The sequence below is a fragment of the Macaca mulatta genome, chromosome 19 (genome assembly GCF_049350105.2).
Source record: "Macaca mulatta isolate MMU2019108-1 chromosome 19, T2T-MMU8v2.0, whole genome shotgun sequence".
Taxonomy (NCBI): Eukaryota; Metazoa; Chordata; class Mammalia; order Primates; family Cercopithecidae; genus Macaca; species Macaca mulatta.
This window is the reverse complement of record NC_133424.1, coordinates 22,275,419-22,295,395: the sequence shown is the minus strand read 5'-3', so window position 1 is coordinate 22,295,395 and position 19,977 is coordinate 22,275,419. Positions and strand designations below refer to the sequence as shown.

Here is a 19,977-nt window from a genome sequence, read left to right as displayed (position 1 = left end):
AGTGAGGTTTTCAAAAGAAAATTTTGCAGGCCAGAAGAAAACTGTGTGATATTGCCAAAGTCCTGAAGAAAAAATGCTGCCAGGTGAAAAGAATAATCATCAGCAAAAATGTCCTACCAAATAAATAAAAAAAAAGACCTTCTAAAATAACCAAATCCTGAGACAGTATATTGGCAATGCATATGACCTATATATATCAAAGATGCTGAAAAAAGTTTCTTCCACTGAAAATAACACGATGCTAGAAAACAACACATAATCATATAAAAATACATAAGTTCCTGGGAAACATACATACACAAAAATAGAATTCCTTAGCATTCTCATAATGGGATAGAAAACATTTATAATTATGCTCTAAAATTAGAAAAATAAAAGCACAGAAAGTATTGTAAATATCTGTTAATAAATATACAACAGATAATCAGCAATATCAATAACAAAGTTGAGGGCAGATGTAATGGGGAACAATTTTTGTATATGACTGAAGTTCATTTTTCACCAGATTAAATATACACTACTTTATCTTTTAGAGGTTTTATGTAATCCCCAAGGTACCACAAAGAAAATATCTGTATAGACACCCAAAAGAAAATAAGAAAGAAGTGAAACCATATCAATACTAATGAAACAGACACAATGGAAGACAGAAAGGGAGAAAATGAGGGATAAAGATACAAGAATCAAACAAAATAATAAATAAAATAACAGGAAGTCTTTGTCTTTTAGAAAATTACTTACATATATGTATAATTAGCTTTCTAATCAAGAGACATAGTTTCAATAAAGGGATTCATTAAAAAACATTAAAACTCAAGACCCGACTTGTCTTTCTACAAGAGTCAGTTTAGAACTAATAATTTAAAAAAGCCTGAAAGTGACAAGATTGATGTAGGCATTCTATCCAAATACTAACTAAATGAGAGCAGAAAAGGTCAAAGCAGTATTACACGAGCTACATCGTAAGTCAAAAACTCACATTACATAAAATGTATATGAAGTCAAAACTCCAAAAGACAAAGAAAGACATTAAACAATAATAGACGAGGAACTTATGAAAAATGTGTATAGATGCATATTTTTGTGTGTGTGTGTGTATCTCACCTTAGAGTTCCAAATATGTAAGGTAAATATTGACATAATTGAAGAAACACATAGAAAACAATATAATAATAGTAGGATATTTTGATACCTCACTTTCCCTAATAATAATAAAACAAGATAATATTAGTAAGGAAACAGCGGACTTGAGGGCAGTATAAAACAAGTATTTCTAACAGATACAGAGAACACTTCTCAACATCAGGAAACACACCCTTTGCAACAGCTCATACAACATTCTTTTTGATAGACCATCGGTTAGGTCAAAAAATAAATCTCAACAAATGTTTCAAAACTAAAACTTTGAGCTGGGCGTGGTGGCTCACACCTGTAATCCCAGCACTTTGGGAGGCCGAGGCAGGTGGATCACCTGAGGTCAGGAGTTCAAGACCAGCCTGGCCAACATGAAAATACAAAATTAGCCGGGTATGGTAGTGCATGCCTGTGATCCCAGCTACTTGGGAGGCTGAGGCAGGAGAATTGCTTGGACCCAGGAGGCGGAGGCTGCAGTGAAGAGAAATCACACCACTGCACTCCAGTCTGGCGACAGAGCAGGACTCTGTCTCAAAACAAACAAACAAATAACAACAACAACAAAAAACTGAAACTTTGGCAGGCATGGTGGCTCATGCCTGTAATCCCAGCAGTTTGGGAGGCCAAGCTGGGTGGATCACCTGAGGTCAGGAGTTTGAGATGAGCCTGGCCAACATGGCGAAACCCTGTCTCTATCAAAAATACAAAACTTAACTGGGCCTGGTGGCATGCGCCTATAATCCCAGATACGCAGCAGGTTAAAGCATGAGAATCGCTTGAACCGAGGAGGCAAGAGTTGCAGTAAGCCGAGATCACACCACTGCGCCCCAATCCTGGGCAACAGAGTGAAAGTGTCTCAAACAACAACAACAACAAAAAAAAACTCCTAAAATTTTAAGGATTACTTTCTATGAACAAAATGGAATAAGAATATAAAATGGAAAAAAAAACTGAAAAATTCACAAATATATAGAAATTAAACAATACACTCAAGCATACTCTTGTTCAAAGATTAAAATAATATTGTATAGATGTTTATATCATTTAATGTAATCTACAGATTGAATGCAATGTTTTTCAAATTTCTCATTGCATTTTGAGAAAATAGTAATAGCAAACTCAGGAGTGCTATTGCAAGAGACAACAAGGTACCCAACAATCTTCAAAAAAAAAAAAAAAAAATTGGAGGCATTATAATTCCTTATTTCAAAGCATATTACAAAGCTACAGAATTAAAACAATTTAGTATCAGTATCAAACTGAAAACTAGACAAATCAAATAGAATGCAACACATAAACTTTAATATATATGGTCATATAAAGTCATTTACATACCCATAATAATTGTAGCATTGTTACTGAAAGCCAATAGGTAAAAACAATGCTAATTTCTGTCACCAAATTATTCAATAGATACAATTTGAAATGTAAAAATGCTGGAACATCACTCAGTTTTCTTACTTTCTTTCTTTTTTTTTTTTTTTTTTTTTTGAGACAAAGTCTCACTCTTGTCCCCCAGGCTGGAGTACGATGGCATGATCTCAGCTCATTGCAACCCCTGCTTCCCGGGTTCAAGCAATTCTCCTGCCTTGGCCCCCTGAGTAGCTAGGATTACAGGCACCTACCACCACACTCAGCTAATTTCTGTATTTTTAGTTGAGATGGGGTTTCACCATGTTGGCCAGGCTGGTCTAGAACTCCTGACCTCAGGTGATCCACCCGCCTTGGTCTCCCAAAGTGCTGGGATTACAGATGTGAGCTACTGCGCCCAATCATATCACTCAGTTTTCAAAAAGCAGAAAATATTCTAACAACTACACAGATAAATCTTGATGATATTTTGCAAACTGACATGAGCCAGCCACAGACAGAGATTGTATGAGATACATAAAGAAGTTACACCACTAGGAACACAAAACAGAGTGGTGTTTCAAAAGTGCCGTAATACTGGAAAAGTTGGTAGTTGTATAATGTGTATTGAGATTTAGCTTTGCAAGATAAAAATGCTTCAGCAGGCCGGGCGCGGTGGCTCAAGCCTGTAATCCCAGCACTTTGGGAGGCCGAGACGGGCGGATCACGAGGTCAGGAGATTGAGACCATCCTGCCTAACACGGTGAAACCCCATCTCTACTAAAAAATACAAAAAACTAGCCGGGCGAGGTGGCGGGCGCCTGTAGTTCCAGCTACTGGGGAGGCTCAGGCAGGAGAATGGCGTGAACCTGGGAGGCAGAGCTTGCAGTGAGCTGAGATCCGGCCACTGCACTCCAGCCTGGGCGACAGAGCGAGACTACGTCTCAAAAAAAAAAAAAAAAAAATGCTTCAGCAATATGTTGCAGAATAATGTCAATATAACTAAACTGAATATTTGAAAATATTTTATTATAAATTATTATGTGTTTTTGACAAGTAAAAACAATAGTAGCTAGAAGAGAAATTTAGTTATGAGTTTAGTTTTTCGAGATGGAGTTTCGCTCTTGTCGCCCAGCTGGAGTGCAATGGCACGATCTTGGCTCACTTCAGTCTCCGCCTCCTGGGTTCAAGCGAGTCTCCTGCCTCAGGTTCCCAAGTAGCTGGACTACTGGCGCCCACGACCATGCCCGGCTAATTTTTTTGTATTTTTAGTAGAGATGGGCTTTCACCACTTTGGCCAGGCTGGTCTCAAACTGACCTCAGGTGATCCACCCACCTTGGTCTCCCAAATACTTGCTGGGATTACAGGCCACCACACCCTGCCGGTAGTTTTTAAATTATCTTCAAATCCAAAAGTATTTCTTTCACAGAAAAATAACAGAGATTCACAAACAAACAGGATATGGAAGATTCACAAATAAATAGGATGTTGAAATTAGGAGAATTTTTGTGACTACTCATCTGCACTGGATTAAACAACAAACCTACACAACAAATATACAAGTTATAAAGAAACACAGGGATAATATTTATAAAGGCAAACAAACATAGAGATAATTATATTGGCAATGGATGTTTGGCTGATTCATATTTGATTTTGCTCCACACTGTGTTAAATTGTTCAGAACTAAATATTGTCATACACAATTATAATATAAACTGAAAAATCAAGACACAATTAACTGGTATGAGGTGGCATGTTCTAAAATATAATACAAAAATATAAAATTGCAAAACAAATTTAAAATGTAGAATGTAATACTTATTGGACAGCATCAAGTCGATCCATATACTCATGAACAAAATCTTGGAAGAAGTCTATAGGGAAAAAGTAATACAGAGTTTACTTGAAAATGAAAAACACTAAGTTCTTCCCAAATTTTGAGGTAATAAAATAATACCTGACCAATAATACCTGATTTGAAATTATTTTACTTCAAAAAAAGATAAAAAGACTTTCCAAAATGAAAGGTGAGAGTGTTCATCATGACTAGCACTGTCCTACAAAAAATGCTACATGGTGGCGAGGCACAGTGGCTCATGCCTATCATCTGACAGTTTTAGGAGGCCCAGGCAGTCACATCACTTGGGACCAGGAGTTCAAGAACATCCTGAGGAACATGGTGAGACTTTGCATATAAAAACGAAGAAATGCTACAATGAGTCCATTATATTGAAAAATAAAATTCTGCACAGCATCATATGACTATGTAAATATAAAGCTCTCTATTAAATGTAAATATACAGACACACATAGAATCCTTTACTATGACAATGATGGTGCATAAAATCCCTAAATTTCTTCCATAGAATATGAAAAACAAAATATAAATCTGCATAAATCTGTTATTAAATTTGTAATATTAATAACAAAAATGTAGAGGTATAGTATTTGTATTCAGTTGAAGTTGTTATGAGATTAAAATATATTGTTTTAACTTTAAGATGTTTTATGTAATCTTCATTTTTCAAGATGATTATGAAGATAATATTTATAGAAAGTATGCTAAACAAATAGAAAAATAATCAAAGCATATCACTATAAAATTAAACAAAATTTAAAGTGGTAAAATAGGAAATGAGAAAAAACATATCTATAAGAGCACATAAAACAATAATAATAAAACTGGTAACAGAAACATTTCTTTAAGCAATTATTTTAAATACAAATTAATTAAACTATTTAATTTTTAAAAATGTAATCCCAGGACTTTGGGAGGCCAAGGTGGACCGATCACTTAATCTCAGAAGGTCAAAACCAGAGTGGGCAACATGGCAAAACTGTGTCTCCACAAAAAATACAAAAAAACAAGTTGGATGTGATGTCACATACTTGTATCCCAGCTACCCGAGAGGCTGAAATGAGAGGTCATATGAGTTTGGGAGGTTGAAGCCGCTGTGAGCCATGATCAAACCATTGCAAACCAGCCTGGTTGACAGAGTGAGAACCTATCTCAAAAATAAAAAAGTAAGTAAATTATATTTAAAAAATTAAATGCCTAATTGGCTTAAGAAAAACAGCATATAATACGCTGCATACAGGAGATTCATTTTAGCATTTAGTTAAATAGGCTAAAAGTAACAGAATGAAAAAATTCCATATTCCATGCAAATAGTAACAATTGGGTGAGGTCGTCATAATTACAGTAGACATAATATGTCCTAAGTACTAGCATGAGACAAAGACTGATATTATATAATGGTAAAATGGGTCAATTTAACTGGTATCTATCCATATGTGTATGTGTGTGTATATATGTATACATACAGATATGTGTATATATAACATATATATGCATACATATATATCTCTATATAGGGCTGGGCATGGTGGCTCATGCCTTTAATCCCAGAACTTTGGGAGGCCTAGGCAGGTGGATGATGAGGTCAGGAGTTCAAGACTATCCTGGCTAACATGGTGAAACCCCGACTCTACTAAAAATACAAAAATTAGCCGGGCATGGTGGCACGTGCCTTGCAATCCCAGCAACTCAGGAGGCTGAGGTGGAAGAATCGTTTGAACCTGGAAGACGGAGGTTGCAGTGAGCTGAGATCGTGCCACTGTACTCCAACCTGGGCAACAAAGTAAGACTCCATCTCAAAAAAAAAAAAAAAAAATCTATATAGATATATAATATAGTATTTAATAAAATACTTATCCAGCTATATGTATATGTATATATAACATCAGGGCTCCAAAATATATAAAGCAAATATCAACAAATTGAAGCAGGAAATACATAGCAACATAATTGTTGACATCAAGATCCCATTTTCAATAATAAATAGAAAATTCAGATAAAATAGCAATAATAAAACACAGAACTTACAAAACATTATAGACTGTATTAATTATTTTGAATACACAGGAAGCCCAAGAGTAGATAATTTATTAAAAAAAAAAAAAAGATTTGGTTCACAGTTTGGCAGGCTGTACAAGAAGTGTGCACCAACATGCGCTTCTGGTGAGGGTCTCAAAAAGCTTACAATCATGGTAGAAGGCCAAGAGTAACTGGACATACCACATGGTAAAAGACAGCAAGTGTGAGGTGAAGGAGCCAGGTTCTTTTAATGAGCCAGCTCTCTTTTGAATTAATGGAGTGTAAAATTTTGATTACAAAGAGGATGGTGCCAACCCATGCACAAGGAATTTTTCCCCACAAACCAAACACCTCCCACTGGTCTTACATCCAACATTGAGAATTACATGGCAGCATGAAGTCCTCATGCCTATAACCCCAACACTTTGGAGGAGTGTTCTCTTCAGAAGGCAGGCTATCATTCCAGTGGCAAACTACAGGACCCCTGGTCTTAGCTACAGGACAGGAAATGGTCAATCCAACTTGGTCCCACTGAGAATTCTGGATTTACTCTGTGAATTATTTCAAAATCCTTTCAGCCACAGTCTGGGAGAGGTTCTGTCCTTTCATAGGCCTAGAGGAAGACACCCGTTTATAGTCATGCAGGCAGGCCTGCAGACCCTGGCTTTTAATGTGGTGCCTGAAGCAGTTCAAAGTCTCAGTTACAGCTTTCTGGGCCACAGTTTATGGCCAGTTCTCTTTACCTAGAAACCAACACAGTGACCTGAGGAAATCCTCTGTGGTACTCAGTGAAGGCTGTACTCATTTACATCCCGATTTAAGGTACATTATATACAGACCCTACTGCAAAAACCTGCCCTAGTGTCTGCCCTACAGAGCAAAGTCTTGAAGGATATCCAATCTGTCCAAAAACAATATGGGGATTACAACTATCTAAGCCCCTTGTAACAAGCCAACTAAAGGTGGACCCTAGTGCATACCCAGCAATCTTGTGACCAAGCTACAATCCCTCTCCATCACAAACCCAGAGGGAATCCCATCACCCTGGGGGACCAATGGAAGAAGACCTTTACCTACTGAAACCAGTTTATAGCAACTTGAAGAGGTATTTGCTCCTTCAAATTCACAGACACCAAATGCAAAATTATATTGTGCACCTTGTCAATGCTTCCATTTTAACATAGCACTGATGTGGCAGAATAATTAGTCAAAACAATTTTCAAAAAGCCATTGAAACTGAAGACAAATAAGTAAAAATTTGTTGTTTGTAGATGACATGATCTTATATATAGAAAACCATAAGCAGTGCATTAAAACCTGTCTAAGTTAATAAACTCAGTAAATTAGCAAAATATAAAACTAACGTACAAGTATAAGTTATCATCCCATACACTTAAAACAAACTATCTGATAAAATAGACCAAAAAAAAAAAATCTTATTTACAATAGCATTAAAACAATAAATTTCTGGCCAGCCACGGTTGCTCACACCTGTAAACCCAGGCTGATGAGGGCGGATCATCTGAGGTCAGGAGTTCGAGACCAACCTGGCCAACATAGTGAAACCCTATCTCTACTAAAAATACAAAAATTAGCCAGGCATGGTGGCGAGCGCCTGTAATCCCTGCTACTTAAAAGGCTGAGGCAGGAGAATCACTTGAACCTCGGACGGGGAGTTTGCAGTGAGCTGAGACTTTGCCATTGCACTTCAGCCTGGGCAAGAAGAGTGAAACTCTGTCTCAAAAAATAAATAAATTTCAGAGAACAAATTAGACCAAGGAGATAAAAAATCTTTACACTGAAAGATACAAGATAGCTAGGAAAAGAAATAGAGAAGACACAAATAAATTTAAAAATGTTTTATGAGTTGAAAGAATAAGATTCAATAAATATAGGTTCAATAAGCTCGCTACAAAAATTCCAGAGGTAAGTTTTTTTTTACAGTAATAGAAAATACAAGACTAAAGATTACATGAAACTACAATAAACTTTGAATAGCCAAAGCGATCTGGAGGAAAAAAAACAAAGCAGAACGACATCATATTTTATAATTACAAATTATCTTTCAATAATATACTAAAAAAAGATGAAATGTGCAGAAAAATTAAAAAATTCAATGGAACAGAAACCACTATTTCAGACATGATGCAAAAAGAGAACTTAAGAAAAAGCTTAACATAGAATTTTTTTAAATTATGCAGATATTTGTGTGTCCCTAAAAACAATGAAAAAGTAGTCAGACTGTGCAGTCTCTTATATGCCATGAGGACTTTGGCTCTCACTGTAAACTTGAAGAAAAATGACTGAAAGTAGAATCTTTAGAGAATTTAAAAGCATAAGACAGAAAATGCCCCTATGTGAGAACAAAGAAAAAAAAAAAAAAAAGCCTCAGACTTCCAGAAACTATACCCTTTGGAACACAGCTTCCCAAATGACATTTTAAGGACTTGCTTTCTCCTTGACCTTTGGATCTCTCATCTGGGTCATCTGTTGTATTGGCTTTCACTCTCACCTACCTGGGGGTGTGGCTACCATCTCATGTCTGTTCATATTCCAGGGCTCTTTTCCTTGCTCCAGACAGGTGATTAGGTCTGGCTTAGAGACAGCAATACCTGTTTTATTAAAAATAAGTAATATGCATCTTGTTCATATTCTGCAATTACCAACTTAGTAATGTGCTCAATAAAGAGAATGTTAATACAATATTCTAATACATTTATTCCAAAATACTAATTTATAACAGTTATTTCTAAATATTTAGAAAATACTGTATATTTGTAGGTTCTTAATTCACTACTCAGAACTACTGAATAAAAAAATTGGTGGTAGCAATTAGATTTTAAGGTGTGGGCAATAATATTTTATACCAGTGAATTTCTGAAATTACCACTAATCTAGAGTGAGGGATACAGATCAGCTCAGCCATGTGGAAAGTTCAGCTCAAGATGAAACATCTTGAAGAAATTTTTTTTCTACACTGACAAATCCTTATGATTTTCTTGAAAACAGGGATTTGAAACTCATTTATGCAAAGCATAATTATCAAAAATTACCAAATTATCAAAAAACATTCTACAAAAAAACAAAAAGAAAACAAAAATAAAGCCTTTAGAGTATATTAGGAATTGAGTATTGAAGTTATGCTCACCCAGGAAGACCAGGTTTCTGTAGTTCTCTAACATCACATCCCTATATAAATTCTGCTGAACAGTGTCCAGGCATTGCCACTCCTCCAGAGAGAATTCTACCGTCACATCCCTAAATGTCAGTGGTCCCTGAAAAACACACAAACACAGACACATATATATTTACCAAGTGGTCATGGACAGAATTTTTAATGTCACTCAAAGTGTAATTCGAGAGTAGAGAGAACAGGTTCTGCCTCATAGGAGTGACCAAAATTATCCAAGAAAATATTTTTTTAACCCAGAAATATTCTCTAATGTATTCTCCGACTCTAAAAAACACATCCCCATACACATGTACCAAGTGGCCATGGGCAGAATTTTTAATGTGTCTCAAGGTCAAATGAGAGAGTAGAGAACTGATTCTGACTTATAGAAAGTATGAGTTTCTGCTTTTTTTTTTTTTTTTTTTTTAAAGTTTCTGGATTTCTAACAAGTTCGCCAGTAATGCCAATGTTTTTGGCCCAAGAAGAATATTTTGTCAAACATCCACTAAGTAAAAGAGCCTGTGTTTTTCCTAGTATTGCTGGACTGTAAAAAAAAAGATAAGAGTTTTCACTTGCCAAAGACAGATATATGCAAAGAAAACTTAAGAAAGAGGGGTAGCTACCAGATAAAATGTGATGGTTTATGCACATCAGCTGCATAAAAATAATTTATAATGAAAAGAAAAATAATTAGCTTTCTAGTAAAAAAAATCCGTCGCAGAGCTCCTTAACCAAGTGAATCATTAATATTACTTGCACTAGGACAAATTTTTATGATGTGCTGATGCACAAAAGAAGGACACAGCATCACCACTGTGACATTTTCTCCCAGAAGTAAATTGTAGTCTGAATTTAACCATAAAGAACCATCAGTTTTATACCAAGTTCAAGATACAGGTATCTCCCATGTTGTGTAAGTTTTAATAGTGATTTTTTAGTATTCTTTCTTTAGCACCCTAGAGAGCAGGCATTTTCTCATATTTTTTTCAGGATTTTCTGGGTAATAAATGCCATCCTCTTTAAATAAACACTTTCTTAATCCTGTTCTGTATAGAGTTAATGAAGAACACAGATGGAACCTCAATATTACAAGTTTTCCGTCTTTTTTAAGAACCCCTTTATTCTTCCAATAGGAATCTTGAGTATTCACACCTTCCCAGCCACAAAGGGAACCTTTTTAATACAGTAGATTATAAATTCATGAAGAGAATTCCGCACGGCATAGAAGAAGCCATGATGTAGAAGGCTCCAGTATATGGGAAAAAACATATTTTTCAGAGACGTTTGACTATTATAAGAATTTTTTAAAGTAGTTAAAACAAACTCATTAGGGAGGAAAAACACAAGCAGAGAAGTAAAGCTTTGCATGTAAAAATGCATGGCATTTCAGAAGGCAGAGTGGACACAGCTCTTGATATGAGACATATTTAGATAAAAAAAAAAAAAAGGCATTTTTTTCCTCCTTCTCCTCTGGAATTCCTGCTTAGATGAAATTTTCTGCACCAATTACACCAGCATCTTGAGAATATGCCTTTAAAGGTGTCAGCACCACCCATTTACCTGCTACCACCACACCCACAGGCAGAAGGACCAAGAACTGCAGAAACATTCCATCCATTTCTGTCCTTTATACTAGTAGAGATTCAGGAACAATGAGCTTCTTTATGAAGATAAAAATACAAGTTTTTTCTTTTCTGTCTCCAGATGCCCTCCTCTGCCACAGACACCAGCAATTTCTGCTACAGAAATGGTAATATGGGCCACACTGCCTTGTCTCTCCCAAACCCAAACAGAACAGGCCCTGTGACCATCCTTTAGTGAAAAGGTTTCTACCTTAACTCTCATGAATGCCTTGAACCCTTCATTGTTGATTCTGGCCTCACCTTGGAATTATATGAGGCACTTAATTAAAACAACATATATATTTCCACCTAAAACAATAAACAAAACCTGTGGAAAAAGCATAAGTAAGGATTTTTCTGCAAATTGCCCATGTAATCCTAATTAGAGGTCTGGGCTTACAACCACTTAGCTAAGCATTTAATCTCAAGCTTTTATGAGCTTACAAATCACTTAGTAATTTTGGCCCCACTCTATGTAATATGATTCTGCAGGTTTGAAAAGGGTCCAAAATGAATGTTTTAAACAAGTCCCCTGTCAATGTTGATGTTACTCCCCCTGGGCTCATGATTAGCATTAGAGAAAGCAGGGATAGGACAGAGTCCCTTACACTCATTACTCTTGTCACAACACAAATACTTCTAGGGCAAATAAAGACAACCACTCTCCATCCTAAAGTATCATATTCTTTGCTGGCTCTGTAGAGTATACAGAGAAAATAGAAAGCAGCCATATCTGAATAAGTCTGTTTAAATAACAACATGTACAAGTGTACTGATGGAATGTTTATTAAACATTGTGCTCTATGTGCTCAAAAGGATGTTGCAGAGCACTGTGCTGGGAATAACACATTATGTGACTTAATCGTCATAACACCTTTGGAGTTGGTACTAAGTGTTTAATAATTCCCAGGATTTAGATAAAGGGCACAGCATTTTAATTTTTTTAGTTTCTCTGTCATTAATTTTTTATAAAATGTATAGAATAAAAGCTATATAGATAGATGAGAGGGATAAAGGAAAAATTTAATGTAGTTTAGAGGAATTTTTATTGTGTTTATATGTAAATCAGTTCTCTGAGGCAAGACTCCAGGGTGGGGACAGGACTCAGTCAAGTCCCCAAGTAAGAACTGAACAGAACTGGAACAGGGAGTGGAGCCTACGTAGAATTTGTTCTCTATGCCACTGGTGTACTTCCAGTTCTGTTTCCTAAGCTTACCTAAGAAAAACTTAAATCTCACAGTTTATGTAACTTTAATCTTTTTTAGCTACTGCCCTGTCAATTTCATTATACTAATAATCCATTTAATCAAATCTCTTATTTATCTAGAATAATTTTACTAGAAGATAAATATGTATTCTTAGCAAAATAAAAGAAATAAAAATAATAACAATTCTTCTGTCCATAAACATCCCTTCAGGTGATGACATCAGAAGTCACAGCAATATCATTTATTTTTTATTTGTGTTACGGCCCAAATAAACCCCAAGTTTCTTTGCACAAATCTATTTATTATATCAACCATATGATGCTTAATTCATTGTTTATCCAGTTGCTAGTCTGGACTAAAAGTTCACGGATGGTAGGGACCATGATTGCTACATCTATTATTCTAATGGCCATATGAGATGGGAGCATTTAGTTTATCTGTTCGAATCTTCAGAACTTCTTTTCCTCCCAAGTACCAGGAATCTGAAGAAACTGTCATCTGGGTACCAACCAAAAATATCTCTTGAATGAGGGAAGGATGACCCATTTCTCTTACACTGAGACAGAAGCAGAGTTAACCACTCTTGTCAGCCTGACACAATTCTGCTCTGGAAATCCTCAAATGTCTCAAAGACGCCTAGGTGATTCCAAGAGGATTCCCAATGACCGTGCACTGATGGCCCAATTGTAAGCCAGACAGAAGAGATGTAGGCTGATTCTAAATAGAAAATGGAACTGTCCTGGTAAAGCTCCAGAACCTGGATCACCTGTCCTAATTTGCTAGCTTTTGGGTAAGAGGAAGGATAAAAATGTTCTACTCCAGTATCACATTTTACCAGTAGGTATAGTTGTGGTCATGGCTGTGGATACTTTATAGCCTTGATCTCTCACTCCTAAGATGATTATCTTTACTTACAGATTCTGCTATCAGATTCTATGTACACTGGGATCCTCTCATGTAACTGTAGCAGGTCACTGGACAAGACCTGAAAAGCTCAAAGAGCCACACTATCAAAGGGGCACTTTAAGATGTCTATGTTGACATCTCACAATGCAGAAAATTCCTCCTGTTGGTTTTCATTACCTTCTTAATCTAAAACCTGGCCCTGTCTTGTGAATCTCAGGCAGGGGTCAGCTCTTATGTGCAGATTCTTGGTCAGATCAAACTGGCTCTACATTCTTGGGTGTTACAGCAAATGGAGTACAATCAAAGAGAGATGTTCTCCTAGAGGCTGTTCTAGCACATCCTAAGTAATATGTCTGCCTAAAAAGAAAAATCCGAGGCAACACAGATATAAGTAGACAGTTTATTTGTTCCACCCTTGAGGATTGTAACCTGGGAGCAAAGATTCAAGTTGCCTGGAATCTATATTTTGATTAGCAGCAGTTACAAGTGGATTTGTAAAGGCAAAAAAAAAAAAAAGAGGGACAGAGAGTGGGATGGTACAAAAATGTCTGTTAATAACAAATGATTTTGGGAGTGAGAGATCAAGGCAACAAAGTATCTAGAGTCATAACCACAACTATACCTACCTTTCTTATTTATTTACAGAAATAACATTGACTATGGATTGGATATACATCATTAAGGTTTACAGCTTAAGTTATAGTGTTCAGTGTCGCATTATTAGTTAAATTGATAGCTACTTGTGGCAATTGTGAATAGCTTCAAGAGATGAATACAAAGCTCAAAGTGGGGAAAAAGACATAAGTGTGTGTGTATTTTTTGTTTGTTTGTTTTGTTTTGAGATAGAGTCTCACTCTGTCGCCCAGGCTGGAGTGCAGTGGCATGATCTCAGGTCACTGCAACCTTCGCCTCCCAGGTTCAAGCATTTCTCTGCCTCAGACTCCCAAGTAGCTGGGATTACAGGCACCCACCACCACGCTCGGCTAATTTTTGCATTTTTAGTAGAGACGGGGTTTCACCATGTTGGCCAGGCTGGTCTTGAACTCCTGACCTCGTGATCCACCTGCCTCAGCCTCCCAAAGTGCTGGGATTACAGGTGTTAGCCACCACACCCAGCCTGGGCTCTCATTTTAATGTCTCTCTGAGTTTGACAACTAAAATGACTTGTATTCCTCAGATAAAAATCTTTTTGTTTTCCAAATCTTAAGACCTAGATTCAGAATTTGGAGCTGCAGATTTAGGCTCTGGATGGGTGGAGTAGCAGCAGGTGTTACCTGCATATCTGTGGACATTTTAGCAAGAGGAGATAGAAGTGGAGATTCTCATGTCTACATGTCTACTCACTGCACACATATTACTCTGATTGGGTTTCTGAGCTCCATGTTCTGTGAATCAGTTTCAGGTCTGAAGATACAAGAGTCATCAAAAGAGGTAAAATGGTTGATTGCTGCCCTGTGAAGTTTATAGAAATCTGGCCTAGCTTTTCTAGAAGTGACTGTAGTGGCCTATAGATACCAAGTAGGCAGATACATAATTCTGCCTGCATATTTAGGAGACAGCACATACTGTGTAGCATAATTGTGAGGTGACTGGAAGCCTGAGAGGGAAAGTCCCCTCTAGAGTAAAGCTTGGCTGGCACTTTATGTGTTTATATCATGTCTGGTAATTCTAGACACTGTTTGGAATATATAATGAAAAGAAATCCATCCTGGCTAACACGGTGAAACCCCGTCTCTACTAAAAAATACAAAAAACTAGCCGGGCGAGGTGGCAGACGCCTGTAGTCCCAGCTACTCGGGAGGCTGAGCCAGGAGAATGGCATGAACCCAGGAGGCGGAGCTTGCAGTGAGCTGAGATCTGGCCACTGCACTCCAGCCTGGGCGACAGAGCGAGACTCCGTCTCAAAAAAAAAAAAAAAAAAAAAAAGAAAAGAAAAGAAAAACTTTCTACAGCCCCAGAGAAACACAATGATAGAAGAGAAAGAAAACTGTTTTATTACACAATTATACTAGAATGTGAAGTGCATCATAGTCAATCTGCTTAAGAGACTGCAAAGACCGAAAGATGTTCATCATAATTAGTCCATAAGTAGAAAAATTTACACCATGCCATACATAATTCATTCTAAATTTCACCTGGTAATTGAAAAGGCCTTCCATGTATGCTACACAGTTATATTCAATGCCAAAATAAACTTATCACATCTTAATGACAAGAGGCAGTTTTGCCATTTGAAGCCTGGTGCCTGCCGAAGGTAGGCTTTCACTCTTCTACAAAAATGGTTGATTAGGATGCTATCATTTTGGCTATTTACATTTTAAAACAATGGCTCTCTACTCCCTGAGGCTGGGCTAGAGCACTCCTGCTTGCCCTCCCCTGGTCACCAGTGTCCTCTCTTGACTCCTACCATCTGCCACTGAGGCACAGCCCACAGCACAGGGCTCACAGCTGGCAGCTCACATCTTATGCGAACCCCAATTGCCACAGAAGCACTCCAGTGCCACATCAGAGAGGGAAACCTGAGCTGCAGGAGAGACTGCAAGCCTCCTGGGTAGAACTGCACCTTCACAATAAAGGGAATGGAAGAAGTGTTTCAGCCTCAGTGTCAATTTATAATGGTGACATGAAAAAATACTGCTGGGCCGGGCGCGGTAGCTCAAGCCTGTAATTCTAGCACTTTGGGAGGCCGAGACGGGCGGATCACAAGGTCAGGAGATCGAGACCATCCTGGCTAACACGGTGAAACCCCGTCTCTACTAAAAATACAAGAAAATTAGCCGGGCGAGGTGGCAGGCGCCTGTAGTCCCAGCTACTCGGGAGGCTGAGGCAGGAGAATGGCGTGAACCCGGGGGGGCGGAGCTTGCAGTGAGCCGAGATCGCGCCACTGCACTCCAGCCTGGGACACAGAGCAAGACTCCGTCTCAAAAAAAAAAAAAAAGAAAGAAAAAATACTGCTGGATCTCCAATATGAGTCTGGGTAGAGATCACTCCAAGACTCATCGCTGTGACAGCCCACCTCATTCAAAGATACCATGGGATACTCATAAGGCTTCTAAAACAGATACCCAAAGCATTTGAGAGAAAAACAGCTCTCAAATGAGCAAGATTATATTGAGAGAAATAAAGAAGTTAAAAGCATCTTAAGAAAAACTCAAATTAGACACAAGATTTATCAAAATAGCCAGAAAATATTCCCTTAAAACAATTTCTCTCTAAGCATCCAGAGTGCACAGCTACTCTCAGCATGAGAAACACGAGCATTATAAAGAAAGTGGGCATATTTTCAGCAGAATTTCATAAGGTTTCTCTTTCATCTCTGCTGCTTTCTCATCTCCTAGACTTTGAATGGGGGATCTATGTTGAAATACATCTGACAACTTCCACCAGCACTTTTTGATGAAAAATTGGAATCCCTCTCTGTTCATATAGTAGAACGTATTTGAGCTTGCAACATAGTTAACTAAAGAGCTATTATGGTTTTTGGATGGCCATGTCACCTGTGTTTGTCCTGTAATAGCAGCATTCCACGTTAGTGAAATACAAGACACTACAATTATGCTTACCTAAAGTTATCCCTATTAGATAAACATTTCAGACTAATATCTACGGTAACAATTTTGTAGTAAATTTCTTGAACATTAGATATAAATATCTAAGTATACATAATTTTAATGTACTAGTCATGATTAATGTAAAAATTTTTTTAAATGTCTGTAACCCCTGGGCGCTGTGGCTCATGCCTGTAATCTGAGCACTTTGGAAGGCCGAGGAGGCGGATCATCTGAGATCGGGAGTTCAAGACCAGCCTGACCAACATGGTGGAATCCCATCTTTACTAAAAATACAAAAATTCACCGGGCATGGTGACTGGTGCCTGTAATCCCTTGAAAGGCAGCTACTTAAAAGGCAGAGGCAGGAGAATCTCCTTGGAAGGCAGAGGTTGTGGTGAGCTGAGATTGTGCCATTGCACTCCAGCCTGGGCAACAAGAGTGAAACTCCGTTGAAAAAACAAAACAAAAAAAGTCTGTTATCATAATTCAGTTAAAACACTTTATATTTCAAAAGTATAAATAACAATATTAAAATGCCTATTTGATTCATTGTAAGTAAATTTTGTGGCCTTATATTCATACTATTGTAGAAAATACTTTTCTTTTTTTTGAGGTGGAGTCTCGCTCTTTCACCCAGGCTGGAGTACAATGGCATGTTCTCAGCTCACCGCAACACCCGCTTCCCGGGTTCAAGCGATTCTCCTACCTCAGTCTCCCAAGTAGCTGAGACTACAGGCACATGCCACCACACCTGGCTAATTTTTGTATTTTTAGTAGAAATGGGGTTTCGCCATGTTGACCAGGCTGATTTCCAGCTCCTGACCTCGTGATCTGCCCACCTCAGCCTCCCAAAGTGCTGGAATTACAGGTGTGAGCCACCGTGCCTCGCTGAAAATACTTTTTAATGTATATAAACACAGGTCGTCTACAAACACTACACATAACTATGCTAATTGTTCTGAAGTAATAAACAGAAACCAAAGTACAACTAAAAACTTCACTGTTTATATACTAAACTTCAGTTTATATACTGAACTGCTTTCTTTTCGCAGTGTGAGTACTTCAGCCTGAAAATATTAGATAATTACCTTGGACAATCAGTTTTCTGTTAAAAAAAAAACTACTCAGTATCTTTTAGTCTTTATCATTCTGTATTGCTAACTTTAATCCTATTTTTGTGCTCCACTTTTGTGTGTTTTTAAAATGAGCTTTGATCTAAACAAATCTGTGTCGACTTTAAAAGACTAAAAATGAACGGAAAAAAATTTTGCCAAAGCAAAAACAAAGCAATGGATCTGAAGTCCTAGGTAATGACAACCCTGAGTAAAAAAATAATGATAAAATGTTTACTAAGCTGTTAATATAATGTATGTGTATTTCAAAATAACAAAGATAAATGTACACATCATCTAAATGCTTTAAGATGCTAAATGCTTATTGCAAGGTAGAAGAATAAAGCTTTCCATTTCTAATTTATATTTTTTTTCTACAACAGCCAGGTTTTCTGGATGTGTTCTCGAATTCTTGGACATCTGAATTTCAGTAGACATTGGATTCAGGCATCTAAGGAGTAGCCTTGGGCACACTTTGTGCACTTGAAAGAATGCTTATGGGGAAAAAAGCAGAAGAGAGAAATGTGTTATTAAAATTCCATGGGTACACATGAATAAAGCAAGTTATTAGAGACCTATGAAGAAACTGTAATTCTGACACAACAGTAGGAGACTACAACACCCCACAGAAACTATTAGACAGATCCTTGAGACAGAAAATAAACACAGATAACGGGACCTAAACTTGACACTTGACCAAATAGTCCTACTAGATATCTACAGAATTCTAAGTAAAAACAATATAATATACATTATTCTAATCGCCATGTGAACAAACTCTAACATTTACCACGCAATTAGTAATAAAACAATGCTCAGCAAATACAAAAATCCCTACATTATACCAACCACACACTGAGACAACAGATTGTTGAAAATATAATTCAACTACAAAGAAAGCCACTTGAAAACATACAATTATATGAAAATTAAACAACCTGCATTTAAATGACTTTTGGGCAAATAATGAAATTAAGGCAGAAATCAAATTGTTGTTTGAAACAACTAAGAAAAAAGATACAACATACCAGAATCACTGCAACACAGCTAAGGCAGTTAAGAAGGAAATTTATAACACTAAATACTCACATCAAAATGTTAGAAAGATCTGAATTTACTGACCTAATATCACAAAATAAAGTATGAGAAGCAAGAACAAACCAACTCTAAGCTAGCAGAACGTGAAAAATTACCAAAAGTGGCTCTGAACTGAAGGAGACTTAGATATGTAAAACTATACAAAAGATCAAGAAATCCAGGAGTTAAATTTTTGAAAAAAAATTGATAAGATAAACTACTGGCTAGATTAATGAAGAAAGAAGAATCAAATAAACACAATTAGAAATGACAAAGGGACATTACTACTGACCCCACAAAAATACAAATAACTATTGAAGTCTACTATGAACATCTCTATGCACACAAACAAGAAAATCTAATAGTAATAAGTAAATCCCTGGACAAATACATCCTGCCAAGACTGAACACAAATATATCCTGCCAAGACTCAACACAAAAGAAAATGAAGCCCTGAATAGGCCAATAACAAGCTCCAAAATTGGATTAGTAATATATAGCCTACCATCCAAAAAATGCTGCGCACCAGAGAAATTTGCAGCTGAAATCTGTAAGATGAACAAAGAGGAGCTGGTACCATTTCTGCTAAAAGTATTCCAAAAAAAATGAGAAGCAAATCTTTCCCAACTCATTATATTAGAACAGAATCATTCTGATACTAAAACCTGGCAAGATAAAATGGAAAAAGAAAACTTCAGGTAAGCCGGGCACAGTGGCTAGCCAGGAGTGGTGGCTCCCACCTGTAATCTCAGCTCTTTGGAGGCCAAGGCGGGCAGATCACCTGAGGTCGGGAGTTCAAGACTAGCCTGACCAACATGGAGAAACCCCATCTCTACTAAAAATACAAATTACCTTAAAAAAAAAAATTATCTGGGTGTGGTGGCGCATGCCTGTAATCTCAGCTACTTGAAAGGCTGAGGCAGGAGAATTGCTTGAACCTGGAGGAGGAGGTTGTGGTGAGCCG

The 19,977-nt window shown here is 37.2% G+C and overlaps 1 protein-coding gene and 1 pseudogene across 2 annotated transcripts in view; one reads left to right on the top strand and one right to left on the bottom strand.

The window, feature by feature from the left end:
- Positions 1–19,977, bottom strand: part of LOC721315 (uncharacterized) — a 219,091-nt gene that overhangs the window by 6,318 nt on the left and 192,796 nt on the right. The window contains exons 2-3 of one of the 2 annotated variants that reach the window (XM_002801165.4): positions 9,514–9,640; positions 8,882–8,977 (exon numbers count right to left, since the gene is read on the bottom strand). The exons of the other annotated variant lie outside the window; for it this stretch is intronic. Coding sequence (XP_002801211.4) covers positions 8,882–8,977; positions 9,514–9,640 — 223 coding nt within the window. The remainder of the gene's footprint in view (positions 1–8,881; positions 8,978–9,513; positions 9,641–19,977) is intronic. 2 annotated transcript variants of the gene reach the window in all.
- On the top strand, positions 15,379–16,670 carry LOC144336766 (BCL2/adenovirus E1B 19 kDa protein-interacting protein 3 pseudogene; annotated as a pseudogene).